General features: G+C 37.6%; 1 protein-coding gene across 19 annotated transcripts in view; it reads left to right on the forward strand.

Annotated features, from left to right (window-relative positions):
• DLG2 (discs large MAGUK scaffold protein 2) overlaps positions 1 to 18775 on the forward strand; it is a 961231-nt gene that overhangs the window by 437136 nt on the left and 505320 nt on the right. For all 19 annotated transcript variants that reach the window (XM_071732357.1, XM_071732283.1, XM_071732535.1 and 16 more), the window contains one exon: positions 3585 to 3746. In XM_071732357.1, coding sequence (XP_071588458.1) covers positions 3585 to 3746 — 162 coding nt within the window. The remainder of the gene's footprint in view (positions 1 to 3584; positions 3747 to 18775) is intronic.

Below are 18775 nucleotides of genomic sequence, written 5' to 3' on the forward strand. Positions count from 1 at the left end.
GCACGTTCATATTAAAAATTCACAGCAGCACACTACACTCCCCCATTATAGGTAATTACAGAGGATTTTAAATATCTGATGCTAGTTGGCAGTGTACAATACCCTGTCAGCAGCAGGCACTGATTTGTAATTTAATTATCATAAGACATCCACCTGTTCTTTTGTCAAATGAAGAGTCGCATTTCCGTGCAATCATGCTTTTCCTTCCAGAAATTTGAATTAACCCCTAGAGAAAGCTTTGGTTCCTAGGGAATGGTGGAATATCAAGGACATTTGCAGGACCCTGTTAGGACAGAGTGATGGAGACAAATGAGGTATTTTTGCAGGAGAGTAATAACTCTGGTTTGGTATTTTCAGCTTTATCATTGGCTCTTTGCTGTGTCAAGCTGTTTTGATTCACAGCTGAGAGCATTTCAGTGAAGAGATGCTGTGGCAGAAAATATGTATAAAAATCAACGAGTTTGGTTCTAAGAGCATGAAGCAAACAAGTAACAGGATTGACCCAGAAATGGGTCTTCTATTTCATGGAGAATGAGAAAGGTGGACTTGGGGTATAAGGGAGATAAAGGCAAATGGAAAAGTGGAAATCTGTCCTGTAAACTTTTCAGCTGCAGTACATGGACATGGATATTATAGTATTTGTCAGGGGCAATGTGCAGTTATCAGTTAAAATTATCAATTTTAATTATAAAGCATAGGTTTTCATGGGAAAATCTTCCATTAGAGATCCATACAAGTATTCTTCTTTTTTGGGAGCACAGGGCTTAGGGTTAGATGATTTCCTCTGGGCCTTGGCTCTCATGTATGCAGCAGATAAACTGCAGTGTGGTGATGGGGAAAGGATGGCCAAAGAGGTGTTCTCTCTTTAATGCCACCTGACATTTCTTTTTGCTCTGTAAAGCTCCACAAGTGATGGACATGATAGTATACATATATGTGTAGAGAGACAATATAATATTTTTATCCTAAATAGTGTGGCCAGAAGTAGGGAAGTGACTGACACCCTGTACTTGGCTCTGGTGAGGTCACATAGAATCATAGAATGTTAGGTTGGAAGGGATCTCAAGGATCATCTGGTCCAACCTTTCTCATATTATTTTTATATGAGATATCTCAGCACCCCACCGAGCTAAGCCTTAAAACATAAAACTTTCCAAACTGGGGGAATCCAGCACTTCCCCTGGGAGACCATTCCAGTGTTTGACTGGTCTCATAATGAAAAATTTTGCTATTGTATTCGAAGAGAATTTCCCCAGGAGCAACTTGTGCCCATTGCCCCTCGTCTTGTCCATGTGACCCCCTGTAAATCTTTCAGTACTTTAAATTGCTGGAGCTGCTGCCCTTTTAAGTACTGGAACATTGTAATGAGGTCCCCCCCAAGCCTTCTCTTCTCAAGACTGAACAGGCCCAGTTTTCTCATCTCAAATGCTGTGTTCAGTTTTGGGTCCCTCACTACAAGAAAGATACTGAGGTGCTGGAGCAAGTCCAGAGAAGGGCAACCAAGATGGTGAAGGGTCTGGAGAACAAGACTTAGGAGTGTCTGAGGGAACTGGGGATGTTCAGTCTGGAGAAAAAGAGACTGAGACCTTATCACTCTTTATAACTTAAGCACCTGAAGGGAGGTTGGATCAAGGTGGGGGTGAGTCTCTTTTCCCAAGTAACAAGCAATATAAGAGGAAATAGCCTCAAATTGTACCAGGGCAGGTTTAGACTGGATATTAGGAAAAATTTCTGCAATGAACGCATTGTCAGACACTGCAACAGGCTGCCCAGGGAAGTGGTGGAGGTATTTATAAGATGTGAAGATGTGGCAGCTAGGGACAGGGTTTAGAGGTGAGCTTGGATGTGTGCTAGGTTAACAGTAGGACTCAATGATCTTAAATGGCCTGTCCAACTTAAATGATTGTATGATTCTATGACAAAGCTTCTTATGGCTTCTGCCACTACCATCTTTTCTCTTTGGAAAGTTGTCACTGGACAATTTCATTTTACCATTTCCCCGGGAGATGTGATGACTCTGATATTCTGGGGTTATTTCTTCTAATCACGTTTTAGCAAATTACTGACTTTAAAGATGGCATCTCTGAATTGTTGGCATTTTTGGAAAGAGTACTCACTACATGAAAAAAAAATAATTGCTTGCTTAGGGCTTAAGTGAGCCATATGCCAAGGCTTAAAAATTTGTTGGAGTACCAGTTATTAAAATGATAGCTTCTTGCCCAAATAATTGTTGTCTGATGCCAGTCATTTTATATATTCATTATATTATCTGAAAAGTGAATATGTGAAAGGTTGAAGGCAGATCCCAGAAAAAGAAGAGAATAAATCATTTTATGTGCGTACTCTGAAAATAACTGGCAATTTCTGAAATATTTTTATGTATGAGAGGGAAGCCAGGAATAAAGTGGGATGATTTCCTTTGGAGGGATGAGTGAATGAAGTAACACAGGCAGTCCAAGTGAAATGCAGCAGCAGCAGCAGAAGGGGCTGCTCTGCAATGTCCTTGCCAGCAGACCCGAACTGGAGGCTTCTCATTTTTCTTGTATGACCATTAAACAAGTCCTAGTCTTTGATATTATCCTTTCTCTAGTCTTTGATTTTGCTTATTCCAGTAGTTTAGCATTTGCTTGTCAGCTGAAAATGGCATTTACAGTGACACTACATGCTCCCCTCATACTGTCCTAGGAACTCTCCCTCTCATTTACACTCTACTCCTCCTTCCTCTTACAACATCTCAACAGCCCCCACCACATTGTTTTACCATGTGAATTCCTTTGGTAGTCCTTGCCCTCAGAACATTGTGCACAAATGTAAAAGGTGAGGCTTTGGCAGTGCAGGCGCCTCTGCGAGGAGAGGCCAGGGCTGCTCCAGCCAGATGCAGCCGGTTCCAGCCAGATTCTGCCGGATCCAGCCGGATCCAGTCAGCTCCAATTGCCCCACCAGAAGACACAGCTGGGCCTGTCACCCAGGGGGATGGCACCTTTTTGAAAAGCGTTCTAGCTGAAGGTCAGATCTGGTAATTTAATGTCATTTTTAGGGTTATACTCCTTGTTGTTACAAGCTTTGTTTCAGATCTTGGACAATCTGCTTCCCTTCTGTTCCTTAGGCTGCCTCTCTGTGAAGAGTTACACCATGAGTGTTCAGGTTAATACCAATGTTCTGCTTGACTGTGGCTCTGTGGCAGTACGTGTGTGCTCTTCAGCATCAGAGGACATGGTGCTCAATGGAAAATAAATCTTCTGTAGAGAACAGCTATAGAAGCGCCATTATTAACATGACAATGTGAAATGTGAACTGATGCTATAGACCAGCCAATCAACATGTCTATTTTTTTTCATTAGCCTTTGCCAGTATCATCTCAGATGTCTATCTGATGGTTAAAGTTTTGTGTGTTCTCCCACATTTTCTCTCTTTGATGAAATGTTAAAAAAATAATGAAGTATTTTCTCCAGAGCAGACCAAGAAAGCTAAGGATTATTTTGTCTAATATGAATTAGACATTATGTTAACCCATATTTAGATTAGTACGGGTGCATTTCCTTCTCAAAGCTAATTTGTTCTCTCTTTCTATCATTTTTCTCTAGAAATATCGTTATCAAGATGAGGACGTTCCACATGACCATACTTTGCCTCGATTAACCCATGAAGTAAGAGGCCCAGAGCTTGTTCATGTGTCAGAGAAGAACTTGTCTCAAATAGAGAATGTCCATGGATATGTCTTACAGTCACACATTTCTCCTTTGAAGGTAGGATTGCTATTCACTGTGTCTTTGGTCTTCAAATACAAGAAAACATGCAGCACAAAATGGGAAACTTATTTTGGTATACAAAAACGTAAGCTGTTTTTTCAAAGGTGTCATTGAAGATTGATTGTCCTGTGATGGGATTTTAAGGCTCACTGTAGTGTAACATTGATGCTTTAGTTGACAGAGTTTTATGTTGAGATGTAAGCTTTTTGCTTTCAGTGAGATTTTTCCTTGATCAAAAATCATTCCTGGCAAATGAGCCTGTTTTTTCTGTACATTGAGAAAGTAATAATGCAGGTTCTCAGCCTCAGTTTTGTGGTGATTATTGAATAGCAGACTTCCTTTCTCGATTGTGCTTGTACAGAAATTGAAAAAAAATACTATAATTGTAAACATCTGATGGAATCCTAGTTTTTGTGTTTCTCAAAAAGCTATATCAAAGTCATTAGTTATGCCTGAAAGAGAGGTCATTTGCCACTGTTCAGATTCTTACTCAAGCACTTGCTGTTTTCTGAGGGTTTTGTTGCAGTTCAGACTGATGCAGAGAAATCTCTCTCTTAACTAAGGCAACTATTTATGCAGTAAAGAAGGGGGTTTTTTGTATGTGTCTGGTGTACTCTAATATATCTTACTTGGCAAAACTCTTCATGGTGAACCTATATATTAACCAAAAAGAAATCTATTCCTAAAAATAACATTTGCTCTTTAATGACACAATAGTTTGAAGATACTCCTAAAACTTCTCTAATGAAAGCCATTAAATGGAGCAATGATATTCCTATTTCATTTTCTCCTAGGCCTGGGAATGATAAAAAAAAGAATATTTACTAGAGGTGGTGATGTTCTGAGTAATGGTTTCATTCTGGCAATTAACTAAGCAGCAAAAAATGTGCATGGGCTTTGGTGATTTTGGTTCTCAAACCCTGTGAAATGGGCATTGCTTGCCTAACAGAGTGATTATAGTTTGGTTACAAGGGAAAGGTAATGTGTATTATTAAAGATTGATGTGAATGCAGCTGGTGTTCATTGAGCCTTCACGGACTAGTCACGTGAATTAATTATCCTTTATCCTCTGTCCTCTCCTCTTGTTGTTCCTGGGTTTAGTTTGTATGTAATTTTTCATGTTTTAGCAACTTTCTGGGTTGCTTACCTATCTTGTACTGCAGAAGCCAACAGTATCAAGCAGTGATGTACCTTCTTATTCTGAAGTAGATCAACGTAGTTATTTTGAAGTGATTGCTTTCATGTGGCCTTTGTGTGACCTCAGGAGGAGACCACAGACAAAGCAGTTTCTTGGCTATAAGTGAAACTTCCTTGCTTCTCTAAAGATCCTTGAATATTAAGAATATAGTAGACCTTCATATTCATGAGTCAAAAATAGATATTTTTTCTTCACACTTGGAGACTTTCAGGTAAGGCTGCAAGATCTAAGCTGATAATGTAGCAATGATGATAAAAAGCGTGTTATGAATGGAAGTAAAGGGTATGCCCAGACATCTACAGTTGCCTTAAAACAACTATGAGCCTGGGTGGCTCTTGTGACAGAAGAAAGTTGTTGTCTGCTGCTGTTTTCTGAAGTGATGGGAGGAAAGGAGCTATAAAGCACTTCTTGGAAATCAGTGTCTTCTGCAAGTTCTCTCCACAGCCTGATCTAAATTTAGCTATTTGTTTCTTCAGATGCCTTTGAATTTTCTGCTTGCTTTCTTCTGCAGTCTATGTCCTGTCTTTTAACCTTCAGTAGAGCATTAGCTCAGGAGGCTGGAGTGCACCTCCTGCTAGAGCTAATGGCACTGTGATACTCTTCTTGTCTGACATACCTACTTTCTGTTCATTTTTGTATCTGGGAATTGACTGCATTCCCCATTCAGGAGCTTTTTTCTCACAGTGATTTCCACATTGTTGAGAAATAGCATTCCAAATTCTCCAAGATCCAATCAGACTTGATTGTTGTCTTGAATTTAGACTTTTTATACTAAAGTCTAGGAAACCATTAAGTATTCCACTCTCTTCTCAGCAGTATTGTGTAGACACAGATGGATGGAATAATGGCTAAGTCTGAGGCATACTGCCTCTCAATACGTAGTGTACCTTCCTAAAGAAATGTAAATACTGGCTTTTAAAGATTTGCTAGCTAAGTGTGCCTGTAATTTAAATATTCTGTTGCCTTGTACGAGATGTGAAACTGCTGTAGTGCTCTGGGGATATATATCAAATGCTGAAGTCCAAATACAGCCTGTCAACACTTTTCCTAGGAGGGAAAAGACACTGGAAACATCAGTGGGATACAGCTGGCAGAAAAATTCACCTGGAGCTGTCAGCTCTGGGAAGATTGAATTCTTCTGCCCCAGTTTTCTGAATACAGGCCGTAGCATGTAATGCAAATGAAAAATATGTGTAAGGCATAGAATCACACAATGTTAGGGGTTGGAAGGGACCTTGAGACATCACTGACCCCAACCCTCTTGCCAGAGCAGGATCACCTAGTACAGATCACAGGGGAAAAGAAAGTCATGAGTTTGTATCAAGAGAAGGACCACATCATGGTACTTTTGGGACTCTGCCTGCCCAACCACCCAGTTAGCAAGAATGTTGTGGTAGCAGGGGGTGGCTGTCTGATTGAGTGTGCTTAATCCAGTGTCCTACTTTGTATTTCACCACCTGAATTTCACTGTGGAGTCTGCAGCACCAGGGTGCACCTCTCAAAGAATTTTTGAGGCAATCTTTTGTGGCTTTCAGCTGCTAAGGGCTCTGATGACAGCATGATTTGCCTAATGTTTTTATCTTTGAAACAGTATTGTAACAGAAAAATATTTGAGCATAGCAACAATCTAGTTAAGATGCTTTGGAACCAAAATGTTTTCCCAGGGCCAAACCATTTATCTTTCTTAATCATATCACTTTTCCTAAGTGTCTTGAATTTGGCAGAGGAAAATGTTGTTTTTGTACATTTGCTTTCATTTTGAAGGAAATCTGCAAACACCACAGAATCATGGTGGTTGCTTCCAGCCTCCAGAACTGACCAGTACCCCCAGCCCTGTCTCTAAGCCACAGGTGTTGTCTGTACAGACTGACTGCTGCCATCATCCTGCGGGTGCTCCCAATTTTCCAGTAAATGTCTTGGTTTGCATCCATAAACCAGTTTGGCAGCCTGAGCACAGACTTGCACCATTACAGGTACAAATTCTGTGGATGGTTCAGGGCCTGTCTATATCATAGGGCCTGTCTATATCATAGGGCCTGTCCCCTGTGTGCATCTCTAAGTAAAATCCAGGCGTTCTTGAACAGACTTTCTAACCCACAGGATGGGAGGGTTTGGCCCATCTTTTTTAACATGTGTGACTCAAAATGCCTGATGTGGTCCATATTGTATGGAACAGATGCCTCTTGAATTTTATATCAAGTTGCTATGTACAAATTGTTAAAGAACTTGGCTGTAATATCATGTTCCAAATAATGTGGTTTGATGTAGAAATATCCTAGCAGAGCTCATCATTATCAGTTATTTTAGAAGTTCTCTTTAGACACCAAAACATAAGAAGATTTTTCTTTAATGATCTGAAAATAGTTTTGCGTTCTGAGTAATCAGAAATCTGGTCCTCAGACATTCTGAAAATTTCTTTGAGACACTCAGATACTGATTATGACAAATTCTTCTTTAGGAATGTGGATAGGATTTCTGATACTGATGTTAGACATGTCGTGTTATTTTAAGTACCTAAAAACTGGTGTGCACTTGTCCGATTACTTCTTTTCCAAAGAAAATAAAGAGCAAGAATAGTTGTATGGAATACTAGACCGTTTTTTTTACTGTTTTGTTGGTTTGATTTGTTGTTTTTTTTTTACTTTTGTAACTTCAGATTTCTTGCATGAACTTCTCTACTTTTCTACTAATTTTCTATGTGTAGCATTTCCCATACACTAAACTGGAAAATGCTTAATTTTAGAAAGTTTCAATCTTCTTTTAAAGGTTGATCTACTATAAGTGGGGAGAAAACAGAATTTACAACAGCTTCAGCAACTTTGAATGTCAAACCCTGAAGTTTTAAAGCAAGTTTTCAATTATGTGGCTGTATTAACATATGGGAAAATGCCAACATTGGAGAAGTTTTCTGGAAGATAGAGTTGACATTTTAGGGTGATAAATGTTATTTGCAACTTACGGAGGTCATGAAACAGCATTTTCTTCATCTGTAAAGAGAAACGTATGTCATGCAATGAAAAGATAGTTTGAAACAACTTTCTTGAACTTTCCTCAGCTTGACACTAGATGGTGCAGTAAGCTCACACGTTGCATTGACACGCCATGGAGGGTTTTCCTACACGGCTCAGAAAATGCAAATTCATTAAAAATGCATTGTTTAGAAATTAGCTGCCTTCCGAATCCCTGGTGTACTGGGGAGTCTGAATACAACACAACTATACTTGAAACTCAGACTTGTAAATTGTGCCTCTAAATGAACTTCACTTCTCTTTCCCTTCCTCCTAGGAATAAAGCTAATCAGTGTGCAGTAAAAGAAGGATAACTCTGCTTTCTGAATGAACCTTATTAGTATTATTATGATGTTAGATTTGCTTTTATTTTAAGAATACTTTGATTCATTTAGAGAAGCTTAAAAGTAAAAATCTATGTAAGGATCTTACTTGGTTGCCTGAATATTTTGAATGTCAGGCTATTCAAACTATCTTCATTTCCTAGATTTATGTAAGGTTTAAGTGTAAGCATCAACGATGGTTGTGCAAAAACAAGAATCCAGGTAAACTATTGTTTTGTCTTAGCCTTATATATTTTTAATGAGTAAGTTCAGAAACATCTTCAGTTGCCTCCTCTCTGATGGCCCCACTTTATAGAACAGAGGGAACTGATCTGGATATTCCTTCTTTCCTTTCTGTTCCAGAGTGCTGTCCTGCAGCTCAGCAGGTTTGCTGACAGCTTGCAGAAAGTCAGGATTGATGGAATGACTTCCCAGTGGAGAGGGACAAACCATCTCCACATGGAGCAAATGGGAAATTAATTTTCTGTCAATGTTAAGGTTATGCATAAATTGAGATTTGTGCTAACTGCTTGTAGAAGGAGATTTTTTTCTCCATAGCACATTGATTCCATTTGTTCTTTTCCTTCAATAATGACAAAAGCTCTTATCTTACCCACTGCCTGAGATTCTCTGGATCTAACAGAGAAAAGAAGCTTTGTTTCTGCATTTGAAGCCAGATGTCTCTCTTACCCAACTCCCATCTTCTGCTGAGAATGTAGACTTTGCTTTGCATGCTTTGCAATGCTTTGCATACTTCTTGTTATACACCTGGAAGGTCATTCCTAGGAAGGCTCCTGGAATCCGGCGTGCCCTCTGTACTGTCTTTAATGAGACATCTTTTATGTCATCTCCAAAGCCTTTCATGTCCAGGCGTGAGTCAGACCTCACTACAGGGCTGCTGTTCTCCTCTGACAAATTAACAAAGATGCTCTGAGAAAGAGACTCTGAGAATGATCTGGGATGATTAATTAATCTGTGAAAAATGTCTTAGCCTGAGCTTTCTGGAAACTGTAATTTTTTGTGACTAAGAATGTAGATAAGATAAGAAGTATTTATTTTGCAAATTAACATCGGCTTCAATAAAATGGAGTTCTAGAGATAATTTGCATTCATATGGTCAAAACCTTCTATGCTGAATTTCTTTTTTTTTTTCATATATATTCAACACTTCCATTTCTCAATTGAAAAGTTTTGGGACTATTTTTTTACTATTGAGTTCTATATAAAGAATCATGTCATGGACTCAAACCTTGGTCTCTGAATATAGCAAACTCCAAGGCTCTCATGATGTTTCAGTGGATCACAGAAGATGTAGATGAATTTGAGATGTTACAGCACAGAGCTGCAAAACAACATTAGAAAAATACACTGAACAGGCCTATGTAGCTGTTTTAAGTGAGCAACTGCAGACACATAATCTGGTCCTGCAATAATAAATGCCTCTACCTAACAGGGAACCAGATTTACACAGGAAAATCTGGTTGCTACAGTTTCAGCATTACCATGCCTGATTTTCCTGTGTAAATATAATTCCTAGTGCTTTGGGGAGGATAATAAACCCCATTTATTTTTCCAGTGCTGCTGAATATCATTAATTCCTATTACTGGGGAACAACCCTATGGTAGAGGGAAGCTGAACTAGGGGAAAAGAGAAGGCTTGAATTTGTTTTAATTCTTGTTGTTCAGGTATGACAAAGAGTGAAGTCTGTGCTGTAGCACAGGCTGTTCTTCCAGAGAAAATATGTCGCATTTCAGAGACATTTAAGAGCCGTGAAGGAGTGTGAGAGGCTGATGCTTTGTTGTAAGTCAGGAACAGAAGTCTGAAGTTTTCTCCTGCAGTTAAAAAATTAATTGGGGTTATATAGAGGACATATTGATGTATGTGTGGATTTATTAACAAGCCATCTAAAATTTAATCTAGCATCCTTTTCCTTGCTTACACTGACTACATTTCATAAGTGTAGCTAATCTGCATGAAGCATTTTTTTAGCCCCAGGGTGGCTCAGCTCAGTAGCAATGATCTTATAATAATATTTTTGATCTCTGGCCTGGTAGCTTCCTAGCTTTTGTGTTTTGGAGTTGGTTTTTTTGCTGTTTCTTTTTTTTTTTTTCCCTCTCTCCTTTTTGATATGCGGTTACTGGTGAACGGTAAAGACAGATACTGCAGTCTGTATCCTTCAGTGAATTCCACTGAATATTCAGTAGGTTGCTTCATTAAGATACAACACTTGTTACATGTTTAATCATGTATTGCTTTTCTCTTATCTCTTACTGTAACTGCAAATAAGCATATATCATAGATCTGTATCTGTGATCTATTTTTCTTTTAATATAAAAATGCAATTGGATTAAAAAGACAAAAGAAAAACCACAGATTTAGAGAAGTGGCAAAAGGAGCTGTGAATTTAAATTTTATTTCATTATGTTTCAAGGCTAAATAAGCAGCTTATAAATTAGTATTCTGAAGAATATTTTGCATCTCAATTTTATGTGGGCACGCACGTCTTCCATCTTTGCAATCCTTGTTTGACTCTAAAAGAAGTCTTTAAATGGTGCAAAATTTGAATTTTACTAATACAGAATAGTTAATAATGTTAAATAATGAAGTTAATAATGAAAAATAGTTTCTGGGTTTTGTTCATTGTTTTGTATGCTTGCTTTTTTTGCCTTGGATTTCTGATCGATAGCTTTCCACATGATTTATGTTGTTGCAGCCAGTATCTTGTTATCTTTCTAGCTTCTGACAGAATTAAAAGAAACCAGATAAAAATGCTTCTGTCAGTGGGTGATTTAATTGGAGAAACCTCAGCAACTTAAGGTAAACCTCAGGCACTGAAATCCTTTATATCTTGGTAAAATAAATGATGGTCTCTGATGGACACAAGCAAAGCAAATTCTGACAGTATATGCCAGCCTATTACATGTTAGAATTGACTAAAGAATAAAGAAGGGGATTTTCAAAGGAATTTGAAAATGTTTTCTGGCTATGGACACTGTTTACTTTATGAGGGCCTCCTAGGTATTGAAGGTCTTTTCAAATGTTAATCTGAATTGCAGTTTCAGGAGAATTTTCTGTTCCTGATCTACTGGGTACTTCATCCATTAGTATTAATTAGCAGTTCTATCTTTTATTCTTTTCATATGGTACATTTCTCCTTAAGGATAGTTTTATTCCTCAGTCTTACTTTTTGAAAAAAAAGGTCTTATATATTGCAAATATTTCTGGCCATGTCTCTCACTTATAAAGAAAACGAGATTCAAGGAATCCTATTTTCTCCTTGTGTTTCTGTAATGGTTTGCATAGCACTAGTTACTCCTTGCTTCCCTTTAATTCACTGACCTGCTTTTTCTTGATGTATTGACCATAAGAAATTCTTATACAATGTATATAATATAAAGGTGGTGGTATTTTCCAGGGAAATATATTCTATAATAATAATGAAATAAGGGAAATATATTCTATAAGTCTATGGAACCATACAAATACATAAATCTATTTGTGTATCTAAGTTCCTTTCTTAGAGTGTAGGAGTACAGGATTATCAGTATATTTGTAAAGTATCTGTCATGATGTTTGCCACCTTTTCCAAAGTGTTTTGTGACCTACTGATGAAAAGTGCAAAACAGCATCTTTGCATTATTAGTCAGACTGTAGCAGGAGGGATTTTTCTCAGAGATGTCAGACAGGTTTAACACCAGTTTTTCCCTAAGCTCAGTAGATGAAACGCCCTTCTGTCAGACTTCAGCTACTACTGACACTTGGCAATGTACTCTACATTTTAAATGAAGCATTAAACTGCCATAATACTTTTCACTGAGGAATAACCTGGTATCAGCAGATCACGGATGCTTTTATACAATCAGCGTTGTGACACATCAAAAAAAAAATGGCTTTTGTCCATATCAGGAGTAAAACAAAGTACAAAGTAGAAGTTTGCAGGTCCAGAAGCTTTGGGTGGGTGCAGCCTCCAGCATGAATAGGACAGAGTCTGTTCAATTCAGCCTTATGGAAGAGTATCTTGGCATCTTCACTGAGAAAAGCTTAAATTAATACACAGTTTATTTCCAAGTGTTTTCTTTTAAAAATCCTATTTCTCATGGCTCTTATTTCATCTTGCTATAATGTAGTTTTGAGGATTGTGGAGTTTTGTAAAAAACAAAAGAATTTTGGCATTTAAAAAGAAAGAAGAACTTTCTGGTTATTTTTTTCCAAGTCTTTTCAAGAATTTAGTCTCAATAGTTTTAGAGATTAATATTTTATACCATCTCGGTACCAATAGCTAACTGAGACTTCTAGGATTTTCAAATGGAAAATGTTTTGAGTTTTTTTCCACTTGGTTCCCTCCAGCATATCTATTTCAGCAGATCCTGCTACTTGCTTTCTAATAATCTAAAGGCAATATTGCTACAGAGACCGATGCAATTGGGGGAAATGTTGAAAAATATTGATCAGGCTTGATTTCCCACACTACTTTTTACTGTTCTCTCCCTTCTTATGGTATTGACTCCCTTTTCCTTATTTAATCAGTGTACCTTTGTTGCTTTTTCTGAATTTTTAATTGTCTTCAGGATCCATTCCTGTATTTCTCCTTTCTTCTTCACTTTTCTGTTATATCCCTTTTTACACCTACACATGGATCTTGTTAATACTGCATGCAAGCCACCCACCAAGTATAGGTTAACTTGTAAGGATTAATGACATTCTTGTTCAAGGCCATTCTTGTTCAAGGCAATTGCACTCATGTGGATCATTTTGCTTTTTGGCTGCTTTGAGAGAACAGAAGAAACGGTTCACCCTGCCACCCCTTTGTTGTACAATATGAAACAGCAATATGAAACACACTTGAATGTTATCAAGGCCAGTGGCTCACAGTTGCCCACAGAAATGGTGCCTCTCCAACCAGCTTCTATTCTACTAAGTCTTACAGAAACTCTGAGCCACAGTAAATGCAATTGATTTTTTACACCAACAGACTCAAGTACACCAAATTGCATCTGCTATCTTCCAATATGATCAGAACATTTTTTTTTCCATCCATAAGCTCACAGTTATCCTTCTAGGTTAAAATGTATTATGCAAAATATAAAAACACTCTCAAAGAAAATGTACCTAGTTGATTTTTTCAAAGCCTCCCTTCTCCTGCAGTTATAATAAACATTGCCTGGATTGCTGTACTAGATTTAATCAGCCCTCAGTGGTTGAAGTTTGTGTTTTCAAATAAAAAAATCATTAGACCTGATAATTGAATTAATAAAATTATTGTAATGGACAATATGATATAGGAAAGGCTGAAAGGAGTAATGGTCTTTTCAACAAATAAAGAAGTTTCTGCTTTGAAGTTAGTGTCACAAATTGTGTCTTTGATCAAGAAGATGAGCAAATGCCAAGCAGGGAAATAGAATTCTCAGTGATAATACATAGCATGTGAGTATAAAGGCTTATATTAATTACTGGGAATTGGCCAAAATAGCTCAAAGTTAACAACTTAACACTCAGCTGCTGTTAAGACCATCACACAACTTCTGAGGACCACACTTGCATCCAATCTTGCATTCAAATGGCTGCTGTTCCATCTTCAGCAGTAGTTAGGCAGTTGGTTTTCTTTACTATTTTGCAACATCTCTGCAAACTGAGCAGATCTGAATTGAATTAGAGGTTTCAGATGAAACCAGGTTATTTCCCTAATTGTTATGTTCATAGTTTTATTTCTGCTTTGAAAAGGCTTTTTTTTTTTTTTTTTTAGTGTCTTGGAGATGTGATATATACTTTAGGCAAATGGCAATGGCTACAGCAAAGTACATACAAGGGTGTTTCTGTAATGTCAGAGAATGTCTGAAAAACTGTCTCAAGCAATCTCTGTTAAAACCCTCTAACATTCCACTTCTAAAAGTACTATTTACCTATAGTCTCCTAAAGATACCCAAATTAGTGAATTGAAACCATGTCTCTATTTTAGAGTGTAAACTAGGCCACAAGGACTACTAAACACCTCAAAGACTAGTAAAGAAACAGAGCTGCACATAAAGAGAAAGGTAGCAATCAACTTGAGCAGAACAATATATCAGTACTGATGTTTGTATACAGTATACAAAAAAGTGTTGAGAAAAAAATAACCATCAGTATGTCAGCCTATTATTGCTATTGAAAAAGTGAAGTGTTGGGATTCCTTTGGAAAACTCAATTTACCTCCTGTATTCTCCTTCTGCACTTCACATACTGGGAATTTCCACTTTTTATGCCTTAGGAGGACTCTGTGTGTTTGTGCCTAGGGGCTGTATCTTCCTCGTTTGGGGAGCTGCACATTAAACTAATTTTACATTCTAGCTACAGAGAAGGATGGTTCCCAACACAGATGTAGCTTTCAGGCCTGAACGGCTTAGAAACTCGACCTACTCAGCTGAACTACAGAGCCATGGGAGATATATATCTATGGCTTTCAATAACTTTTCACACACTGACTTGATCATGGCACCTTTTCTTTTCGTATTTTCTTGAATGTAGAATGAGTCAGCAGCTGAGTTCTCATTCCAGGTCATTGTCACAAACTGGAGGGGATGTGAGCTACCTTGGAGCTACATCAAATGCAGCAGGGTAGAGAAACACCTGAGGAATATGTAACCCAGCTTTTGTCTCATCTTAGCTTCCCTGTCTCACTCTCACTGTCTGTGAAAATTTTTTCATTTCATGCTTCCAGTACAAAAGTTTTGTAGGAAAATATATATTAAAAATAGCTGAGTGTGAGGAACCATGAGAACAGAGGTTGGCAGGCAGTGGCTGGGGTGTGCATTGGTGTAAACCACTAGAGGGAAAGAAGCACAAACAGTTAAAATGGTAAGTGAGATATTTGAAAATATCTTAGAATTTACATCTTGCTACCTGACAGCCTGATTTGACTTTGTAATTCTTTTAACTGCACACATCAGACCATTGGTATGTCTGCAATGTTATTTAAACGTATTTCTTTTGACAGTATCTAATATTAGGGATGAATAAACTATACTATCTGCATAGAGATCATCTCAGCTTTTCTGATTTTTAACCCAGTTTTAGCTATCTTAATACAGATATTTCAGGCAGTTGAAACCCAGGTTTTATTCAAGTTATTCAATTAAGCTGAAATTGCTTGTAACATAGTGCCATAATTGTAGCAGAGGCATCACTGCAAGATGGAAAGTAGGTGACTTACTAATTAAATTCTTCTGAACTTCAGTAATTTAATATTTGAAGGAGGCTGAACCCATATAGTGTCTGCTCATTGCATTGCCACTGGGAGTTATAGAGGTGGAAACCTTAACAAAAAATAGCATCCTCCAAAGGATTTTTGCTGGACATGCGTGACTGAAATTTGGTGTTTGTTAGTATTGTTCAGCCATTCTAGATACAAACATGGTGGGTCAAATCTGCCCGTGGGAGACGTTTCTGGAGGCTTCAGTAAGATCATGTGTGGGTGGGTAAGTACAAATTTTTCCCAAACACTGCTGAACCCAAGGATGATGGTTGTGTTTATGTATAATCTTGAAAAGCCAGATTCTTTCATATTCAGGCTTTTGGGAAAAGTAGGTTTCAGCCTAATTTAAGCAGAATACAGCTCCCTTTGATTTTTCAGCAAACTGTAAGCCACAAACTCTTTCAAAATCTTTTTGAGAATCTCATCTGATAATAAAATGAGAGATGTGGGAGAGGATGAAAATCATCTGTTCTCAGAGTCACCTTCCTGTAGCACAGCTCAAAACACCTTATCTTTGCTACATCAAGATTATTGACCAGGTTCTTAATGAAGTCCTTCCAGGCCCCTGAATACATTAAAGCAAATATTCCACTGCCCTTCTCATTATAGCTATCAGTAATGATCTAAGCAGGACTGGTCCAGAGATTTCTCCCTAGATGCATATTCTTTCCAAGCCTCCTAATTCAGTCCAAATGATGATGATGATTATTTAGGTTATAGTATTACCCAGGGGCAATGGTTGTAGAACAGGGTTCCATTGTCCTAAGCACTCTACAGACAAGGAAAAGCTTAAATGTTGTGATACCATGGAGTTGCCCAAGCTAAAACCTTTACAAGTGAGCAAAAATTAATAGGAATCCCTGTGTAAATTAAAATTTTATCTATTAAGTATCTTACTATAATGAAATAATATCTGCTTTTTAACCCTTGTATAATTCCTTTGTAATTTGTTTAGCTAAAGATGTTCATGACTTGAGGCTGAATAAGAGAGCAGTGCTATCCTATTACATTTATTGGTTTTTTCCCATTAGCACTGTACTGATGCTTTGCATTTTAGTGAGTGAGAAAAAGATGGACAAATATACATATTTTGAAAAAAAATCCCCCGGGGGTTAATTGAAAATGGTTTTGAGAACAGAGTCACTTTTTAACTAAAGAGACCTAAGCAGTAAGAATCTGCCATGATTGCCCAATGTAGAATCTAACCCCCTAACTAACACACCATTACTCACTTACTGTGTTAATTAATTAATGCTCTTGATTTAATTCTGCACATGTGTTGAACTCAGTTGGTGAGTGGTACTATACTTTCAATTAAATGGGTATTTCAGCATAATTTTCATCACGATGGTTAGCATAAATGACTTATGTTAATTATGTTAGGTTGAATGCTTTGTTAAGAAGCTTAAGTTATAACTTGGTGCATCCTTGTGTGGACCCTTTGAAGGGACACCCATCTGCACCTCTCCTCACAAATCCTGTCTGCTGATGTTTGTTGGCTTCCTAGGTGTGATATTAAAGCTCTATGATTGGTAGGCAGTCTAATTCAAATTCTTCATTATGTATTAGAGCATGATAGTTATTACTTAGTAATGGGTTTAGTGTCCTGACACTGCCTTCTGAGAGCACAAGTGGAGCACCGTGTACTCTTAATTCTGTTCTCTAGAAATGTCTTGGGAGTGGCAGTGGCATTTGAACCTGTAAAAAGATCTTATTAAGAAGAAAGAAGTCAATAATTTGCTATATTAACTGAAAAGTTCTTAGGACTTTCCACTGTACAGAAAATGAAAATGCAGAATTTGCAAAGGGTCTTTATACTCTGGTAATGCATTCTCTTCCCCTCAAACTGCTTGTCTTATTGGGCAGGCAGTGTCTTTCCCAGTTTCCCTGTGTGGTCTCCTGAATAACTTCTTTGAAATCTGTTTGACTCTGGAGAAGGAGGTTAGATTTTTTTGCTGAGGGACATGGTGGTAGAGGCTACCCAAGCAGTTGCATCTAGAGGAAGTAACAGCATTTGAGGAAAAATTAAAAAGATGAAGAAAGGAAATACTATTCTTCATGTTTTTAATCCCACTCCTATCCCAAACCTAATCTTTCTATGCTTTGCATCTACTCAAACTCACACTCTTTTTGCAAAATTACATACACCACAACTAGAGATAGGGAAAGTTCTGGGGTCACTGGACAACAGTGGTTTGCAATGCTAATATTGCTAAGGGATTAATTAGTGTAGGTGCAGTGCCAGACACATGTTGACCCTGTGCATTCATGCTGTCTGTCTGTCACAGTCTTATCTATTCTTCTGGGGTGTTAAGGTCATGGAGTAGGAAACTGCCACCCTCTTGTCCTCGTTATCTTTTCTTAGTCTTGGACTACCAAATTCAGTGACTCTTCTGCAGCCATGGGAGGGCTTCAGAGGTCCAAATCACTCTACTAAATGTTCTCAGGAGTGTGTATGTGCTTTAGTTCTAGAAGCAAAGAAGTGTATTTGCTTGGTACAGTCTTTTCCAGAATTTTTCAGTAATTTAACTCTAGATTTCTTAGGAGTTTGTGGTACTATATATTCGAAGATTAAAAAAAAAGCAGACAAAAATCTTTCTCACTAACAGGCAGCATTAGTTATACAGAATAAAATGGCTGATGGGTAGTTAAAATGTGCAGTGTCACAGCTGTTCCATTTAGAGAACTGGATGGCAGCAAATGTTTATCTGTCTTTTAAGGAACACTAGGGATGATCTTAGGAACTGAACATTAAAAAAATCTGTGCCAGATACTTCTAATGAGATAAATGTAATGGGATCAGAACAAACCAGAACAGCTTCTGTAAAGAAAAAAACATGTTTCTTTTAACTTAATGGAATCCCTGATAGTGTCATTAAATTAGTAATAAGTGGGAAATAGGCTGGACTCATTTATTTGTGCTTATTAAATATCTTTAATAAAGACCCATTGTTCTAAGCCACCACAGAAAGAAATTGTTTCTGAAAATAAAATACCAAGGAAGATTAGAATCTAAGTAATCAAAACAATTGAGAGAAATGAAAGGACTATTTGCAATATAGCAAAAGAGAAGCTAAGATTTATCTAAGACAGCCTAGTCCAGGGAAAGTCTGCACATTTTAAAATCTGTCTGAGACTGGGCTATAGAAATACAAATACTGTAATTATTTATAAGGGAAATAACTAAACAGGCACAGGACAATTTGCAGACAAATTTGGCACACAATTATTCTGGACAGTGAAAAAAAGACAAAGCTGTAAGACATTC

This window comes from Heliangelus exortis, chromosome 1, assembly GCF_036169615.1.
Source record: "Heliangelus exortis chromosome 1, bHelExo1.hap1, whole genome shotgun sequence".
Classification (NCBI taxonomy): Eukaryota; Metazoa; Chordata; class Aves; order Apodiformes; family Trochilidae; genus Heliangelus; species Heliangelus exortis.